Genomic DNA, 7,716 nt, shown 5'->3' with positions numbered 1-7,716 from the left:
CCTAAACTTACCGAGGCTGGAAAAGCCAAAGAACGTAGACGGGAATACTTTAAGCGTTACACTCAAACGGAAAAACGAAAGGATTTCCCTCGCAAACGCAAGCATGAAGCCCGTCCCTCACAAAAGTACCAAAGTGGTTGAGAGAATTGAACCCTACCGAAGTGCGAATGGAGACTCTCCGAACCCCTTTCATGCATATACGAGAACTGGGTGTTGATCACCAGTTAGGGATAAAAGGATCCATTGTCAACGTACCCAATAACTTATACGAGACCGTAGACTGTCTTCCACACAATATAAATGATTAATTTACTATTCATGTAAAATTGAAAAAAGCTTAGATTTCAAATCATATAGCATGTATGAACTCGTGAATCCGAAAAGGGTGTATGATGCAGCTTACAATCTCCATCAAACCCCATTGTACAAATCCGAAAGTGTCGTACAAATCCGAAAGTCGATTGGCTGTTCTATGTCTTTTCAGTCATCAAAAAAATTTACGCAGAATTTGTCTGAGCTGCATTTAAATCTGTCTGCGAAATTGTGTACCGAGCAGTTCAGCGTTAACAGTTAAAGATGTCCAAGATGAAAGTACAATAAAGTTTCTTTTCCAAAAAAAAATTAGACAACAGCCATTTTGCCAACGGGTGAACTGTGATGGCCTTGCGGTGATCACAATTTTCTTCATTTTGTAGTGAATCGTATTTTAAATTTTTTTAGCTTTTTTTATTTATAATTTTTTTTTAATGTCAGGCACTGAAGTTATTGTTTTTCGTCGTGGTAGATGTCGGAGGTGTTGCTCATTTTGCGTCGCCTGGTGTGATTGTGACCAAAGTCAGCGAAGCGAGCAACATTACCTACTCCATACTGCCTTAAATACCAGTTCACTGACATAAACATCTCTTACCATCTCTTCTAAATGTTTATGTCAAGGGCTGGGCCACATGCACACATCATACACAATAGAGGAAAACACACTGAGAGAAACAATCATGCCCTGCGCGGGATTCGTAGGATGGCTCTTAGTATTTAGTAAAAAATTTTGAATGGATTTTACCAAGTATAATTGAGAAAAAGAATTGTTTTGGTCAAATTTAAACAAAAAAATAATAATAAAAAAAAACTTAACTACGCACTGAGTTGTTTTCAACATACTGTTTTATTGTTCTACATTTGAGTTATGAAAGTGAAATTAAAAATCTTTTAGGACAAACTTCTTCATAAACAATTTCACTTCATTCACAGAACCCCAATAATTAATTCTGCATTCAACAGTTTTTAACGAGTTTCGAAACATTTGCTTATTTCAAATTTTTTTTGATTGGTTGATAATTTTTATCTTACGAGGGTTGTAAATTAAATAGTGGCAACATAACCACGAAACTCACAGAAGAGCGGGCATGCGTAAATAGGATATGGGAGCGGTTAGGTGGTGCTGTTGTCGGTGTGAAGAGTGCAAAACAAAAGTCGATCTGCTTAGAAGGGTTGTGTTGCGTTCAAGTTAGAAGTTTCGTTTCCATCGCTTTAAAACATGTTTTCAAAAGGTGATCAGCGGTCGTGGCTTAAAATCGAGGTTTGCCGTGGCAGAAATGCAACAGAATGCTATCGAGGATTAGTGGAAGCCTGTGGCGCAAATGCTTTACCGTATAGGACAGTAGTACTATGGGTTCAAGCATTTCCTCTTTTTTCGTCATTAAGCCTCTTGAAAACGTGCTTTAGAGCGATGGAAACGAAACTCCTCACTTTAACGCCAGACAACAACTACTCTTCTAAACAGATCGACTGTTTTTTGCACTCTACACATCGACAACAGCGACCACCTCACTGCTCCCATATCCAATTTGCGCTTGCCAGCCCTTCTGTGAGCCTCAGAGTTAAGTTGCCACTATTTAATTTACAACCCTCGTATATATTTTATTTGATCAAAAACAAAAATACTTACTCTTAATCTAAATAATTTAAATATTTCAAAGGTCTTTTAAGATAAAATAACATAAAATAAAGTGATTATTCAAAAGAATAATTTTTCGGTGCGATCAGTGTTTATTTAAAAATGTAAATAAAACTAATCTCTTATTGAGATAAGTCATCCTCTTTAAGACTGATTATCACATTAATCCGGGGATCTTAAAATATTCCATGACACATTCAAGAAAAAAATCTTGTGAAATTGAGTCCTCTAAAACATATGCTACTTCCTAAAGTTCAGATGTTAATCGGATTACAAATAGTATTTAAGCAGTGATTTTTCAGAATTTGCATATTAGAATTTGTAGTATGGTTTCATACACAATTCAATTGCTCACAATACAAGTCTTTTGCTTCCTAGTCATTTTGACCACTGCTTTTGCTCTTCCGTTTCCAGAAGAACTTAACGATGCTGATGTTCAAAGGTATTATAATGCGAGGAAAGGTAAGTTTTGTTTCAGTATAAAAATTTCTCTTAAGCATTAATGTAATCAACAAATTATTAATGTGAGCAACTCACTTAAGGTAATTATCGGTGAGCGTTGTATTTTGGAAACAGCTAGAAATGCGTGTTTAAGAAATAGGCTAAGCTTGAAATGCGTGTTTGAGAAAATACATAAAGCTCTAAACATACCTTCTTACTCTCGTTTCCTATTTTGCGCTATACATAATGCTCAAAATAAGAATCACCTTGAATATGTTTTGATCTAATTATCAGATCTTTATGTTTCAGGACACATTATATCTGGAGAACTTCTAAATGAATTGAAAGTTTTTTGCTAACAGTTGTAAAATTCATTTATCGATATCGTAAGCATGCAAAAAATAATTTTTAGTAAATATTTACCATTTTTTAATTTTGAATTGTAAGATACATAATGCTTTGAAGAATATTATTTTGCAATTCAAAATACAAAATTTGAGTGAAATCGGTCTAATAGTTAGGTCTAATAGTGATTAAAAATCGGTCTAATAGTGATTAAAAATCATGCAATTACAATAATGAAAATAAACTTTCATAAATTTGTTTAAATTTTGTTTTTTTATTTGCAACAGAAGCCATGAAAAATCTAGACGTATTTGATGGAGATATGCTGGGAATAGAAGATATGCTCGTAAGTAGACTTCGATAGTGCAATTCTAGTTCTTTATTTTTCTATTTTCAATGAGTCCAAATAACTTTTTTTCAGTTCCAACCATAAAATAAAATTTAAAAAAATATTTAAAACCTTGAAGAAATAAATGACCACCAAAGAATGTTTTTTTTCCTTTATCGATTGAAAATATCAAAAGATTTTCTCTCGTTTATTTTAATAAAATTCTATTTTATTCGATTAGAAATCTGAACTTATTATTCAATGTAAAATCAGATGCTCTACATAAAATCGCTTAATATATCCGTAAATAGTAGTATTAATTCTGAAACTAACTCTTAATGTGAACTAATTGCTGCATCTGAGTTGTTTAGCTGCCATCTTCAAGTGTACTAAAACGGCAGCATGTAATGTATTTTAGGTAAAAATGGAATGCCAATAAAGCATCTAAAATTTACAGTAATCTAATTCAGGCACATTCATATTTTGTAGTTTATGAGACTGTTACCATTTCTAGTATCGATCCCAAATTTTGAATGACCCTTGCAATTGTATTAGTGAAGTGTACAATTAGAAAAGGGCAAATTACGACCCATTTCCCAACTTCAACAGACTTTCAACCTCAGACAGACTTACCCAGTATTACATCGTGGCACTCCAAGGCCTGTCTGAAATTCTCTTATTTATGGTCCAAGGTGAGTGAATTAGTGTGCACTTAGAATAAGGCAGACGATTTTTTTTAATGAATGTTGGTTAATGTGAATATGATTCAGGGAAAAGGCCAGTTTTATCCGAATATATTCGATTTAAAAAGATTTTTTGGGAATAAGCTTATCCCAAATTTAAGAATAAATGGGGAAAAGATATGTCTTAGCTCAGCAAGAGGGCAATTCTAACACCCCAAAACGATACGGCAGCATCTGAAGCTATAACTTACTGTTGAAATAATTACCTATGTAAATATTTGTCTTCGTGATCGACTTCTAAAATACAGCAAATTCATCTGGTATGTCACTACATAATTTGATTTTGATTATCCTATCATTTTGTAACGAAATTTACATGCTCCAAAACTCTGTAACGGAACTAAACTTCAAATTAAGTTCATCAAAAAAAAATACTTAATCAAAGCTGTGATATTTAGCAGTTATGGAAAGAAGGTGAAGCCGTTTATTCATTCCAAGAATTCCCTTTATTTCTTCAGACTTGTCATTTCAGTTTAAGAGACTACAGTTTCCAGTAAAATTTATTTATTCACGACAGGTAACAAGGCTCAAAAAACAGTTCCATCGGCAAGTTGGGGTGGATCACGAACCAAGTTTTATGTAGCAATGTAGTTGTATCTAGCAAGGGTGTGAGCTCGGTGGACAATTTCATATATATATATATATATATATTTTTANTATATATATATATATATCAATTTTCAGGAGGAAGACAGAAATGGTAGACGATTAAAACGTTATAGGTGGCCTAATGCTGTTGTACCGTATTATATTCACACGGACATTGATGGTAACTATTAGTTTTTATTTAGCGTTATTTTTAATATTTTACTTTTGTTTTATATTAAAGTATTACGTTACATGAAAAATAACAGTTGACTTGGTTTAGACTACCAGCATAAATTAACACAGTAAAAAAATAATATCCTTTAATTTTATTTGTTACTCAGGGTGGAAGGGAGATGAGAGGGGAAGCAGCACAAAATTTTACCACCGAAAGTCAACCTTTTTTGTAATTATATATGACACTTTTTTACTAGCTTTTAAACAAATTTAATTGGCGCTCTTCTTTCAAACTCGGAAATTTTAACTTGGGCCTAAAATTCTTTGCACTGTGTGTATTTATAGGCGTTCACTTTCTTAAAGAATAATTAGGCAAAGCCTATTCGTATCTTAAGAAAAGAATTAAGGGAATATGTAAAGTCCCTGAACTGAATAACTTCTGAACTAATGATCGGATTTTCACGAACTACGACTCTATCTTAATGGTTTGAGAGGGTGACCTCAAATATATTATTTCATTAGTGCAGATTTTATTCTACCTGTTTCTACTCTTGACGTAGCCTGAAATGAAGGAATGTATTTTAATTTTGAAATGGTATTGGAAATACTTTAATTATGTTTACAATAGTTAAGTGAATCGGTTTAAATCCGTCACAGTCTTATGCCGTATGAGACCTTATACGGCGTATATACACGGCCCTATAAATATTTATACGGCCTTATACAATATATTCTTTGAAGTCGGTGCATCGGAGTAATTGCTTAAAAACTTATTTATGTATGTTAAGTTTTATTTTTTTAAAATTTCTTTATCTTTATTGATGTCATTTCACCCTTACAGACGAAAAGCGAAGAAACATTTTTGCAGCTTTCGCTTATTATCATGAAAACACCTGCATAAAGTTTGTTCCGAGAACTACTGAAAGGGATTACATTTGGATATATAACGGAAGTCGGTAAATATATACTAAGGGGCTCAGCCCCCTGTTCACTTCTGTTCACCAACCCCGATGATTGCTTCGTAGTAACTGTTGTTTTTGGGCATAAAACAACTTTTTCTAAGGTTGAAAATATTCACATATATACAGATGAAATGTTGCAGTTATGAAAATATATGTACTAAAAAGATTTCTGTTGTCTTATGCTTGCCTTCGCTTTCTAAGTCCTATTCAGATCTATTAATGAACATAATAAATTTTCCCGGTAATATTTTAAAGAAAAAACATTTAAAATTAAAGGTATATTGTTATGCCAAATTTGGCAAGTTCACAACAGTAATTTCATATTTTCGTTTACCAAACAGGCTGATATAATTAATATAATTTATGTTTGCATCAAATTGTGAATGAAGCTGACCGTTAAGTTCTTATTCATTTAACGAATCTACTTAATCACAATTATTAATTGTAAATTAGTGTAATTTGTACCTAAAAATAATAATTACAAAATGGTTAATAATGTTAGAGCTCTTGTTTAAGTAAGTTTATCTTAAAATGCAGCGTAATAAGGTAATATGATAAAATTACGTTATAATAAAGAAAAAACTTTCAGCTTTAAACTCTTAATCTGGGAAAAAATAAAAAATGTAAGGGTAATAATATAAAAGAATACTAATGAGGAAAAATAAATATTACATGTACTTTTAAATTAGGGACAGAAAAATAATTTTTAGGAAAATAGCACTTTTATGACCTTTATTAATTTTATGTTGCTGACAATAAAAAATATGGAAATTAATGAGGGAAAACTTAATATTCCCATATGATAATAAAAATGCACCAACAACAATGGAAAACTGTGTTATATCATTATGTTTTGATGTTATATAGAGATATTTATCAGATTACTTTTCCCTTTTCGCTTTTTATAAATTGTTTAAAAATATTTCCCTTTTTTTCTATAATGTTCAATTCCTTTTCGCCAAGTGTCTTCAGCATGAAAAAAAACCCCCTGACAAGGAATGAGTACAAAAATTGAAAAAATTTATTATATCTATTTTAAGCTTTCTTATACCTCAACACATAAAACAATAGATAACATCGTGTTAAAAAAGAATTTCACAAACGATTATTCTAAACGTATAACTGTAGGGCCATGGTTCCCGAATGGGGCTCCATGCAAAGATAACAAGGGCTCCGAAAGTTAAGATTTTTTTAAAAAGCAATAATAATTTTATGATTTTAACCTATCAATAATCCATAAATTATTTAATACTTTGGTTGTTTACATGAAATTTACGTAAAATGTCAAGGATAAAAAAATGAACAAAATGTAGAGAAAAAAATTTCAGTAACAATTTATTGAATATTGCAATAAAAATGCAATGCCGACTTTTATGCAGTCCACAGAAATGCAACTACAGAGTTGAAATTTGTTCAGAAATTATTGCAATTTCAAGTGACTTTTCGTGTTTCTTTATTCTCTCTTGTTCATTTGCTTACTTAAAAATAATGACTGTTTATCTATCGTTGTAGAAAAATTTATGTCTTCCTAGATCATAACTGAATATTTTTGCCTTGAGTTTATATCTTAAATTGTTATAAGTTTTGTTAACGAGTAACATTATTTATCTTTTCTACTTGATACAAGCAATCTGTATTCCTACGTTTATTTATTTATTTTATTTTTTCAAATACTATAGCTTTTTTTTTCAAATACTGGTAATCTATCTTTTACTAACGATTCATATATAGAAAAAACGCTTTTAAATAATTTTGTGATAAATTTAGATTTCATGACAAAAATATTGTTTGTTTTTGTAAAAAAATAGTACTTATTAATATGATGAATGACAAGCAACTCTAGTATTTTGGTGAGATGAGCGAATTTTTAAAATTTTTTGATGAGGGTTTGTTCTTTCTAATTTTTGTAAACACATTTCGAGCTATGTCGAGCTACGTGTTTTTTTTTCCTTTTAAATTTAGATGTAGCTCTTATGTTAGAAGAAAACCAACCATAATTCAACCTCAAGCCATATCACTTGCAGATGGATGCCAACACCTTGGAGTGATTCTCCATGAACTTGGGCATGCTATTGGATTCTTTCATGAACACGGCAGATATGACAGAGATCAATATCTTGAAATCCACTTAGAAAATGTTGAAGAAAGTAAGACTTCATTCTGAATTGCACTAAAGTGCAATAT

At 31.4% G+C, this 7,716-nt stretch overlaps 1 protein-coding gene across 1 annotated transcript; it reads left to right on the top strand.

Moving 5' to 3' along the window:
- The first annotated feature begins 2,143 nt into the window (after positions 1-2,143).
- On the top strand, positions 2,144-7,716 carry LOC139425893 (astacin-like metalloprotease toxin 1). Its single transcript, XM_071182180.1, has 5 exons — positions 2,144-2,413; positions 3,025-3,083; positions 4,493-4,577; positions 5,412-5,526; positions 7,495-7,716. The coding sequence occupies exons 1-5, from the start codon at positions 2,278-2,280 to the stop codon at positions 7,694-7,696; spliced, it is 597 nt and encodes a 198-aa protein (XP_071038281.1). The 5' UTR covers positions 2,144-2,277; the 3' UTR covers positions 7,697-7,716.

This window comes from Parasteatoda tepidariorum, chromosome 6, assembly GCF_043381705.1.
Source record: "Parasteatoda tepidariorum isolate YZ-2023 chromosome 6, CAS_Ptep_4.0, whole genome shotgun sequence".
Lineage (NCBI taxonomy): Eukaryota > Metazoa > Arthropoda > Arachnida > Araneae > Theridiidae > Parasteatoda > Parasteatoda tepidariorum.
Note: the sequence above shows the minus strand (reverse complement) of the source record. Positions and strands in the feature narration are given on the sequence as shown.

Excerpts from the sequence above, each read along its gene's own strand:
- LOC139425893 (XM_071182180.1), top strand. The coding sequence starts at position 2,278 with ATGGTTTCATACACAATTCAATTGCTCACAATACAAGTCTTTTGCTTC. Across the intron at positions 2,414-3,024 it reads GTATTATAATGCGAGGAAAG|AAGCCATGAAAAATCTAGAC; the intron begins GTAAGTTTTGTT and ends TATTTGCAACAG. Across the intron at positions 4,578-5,411 it reads TATTCACACGGACATTGATG|ACGAAAAGCGAAGAAACATT; the intron begins GTAACTATTAGT and ends TCACCCTTACAG.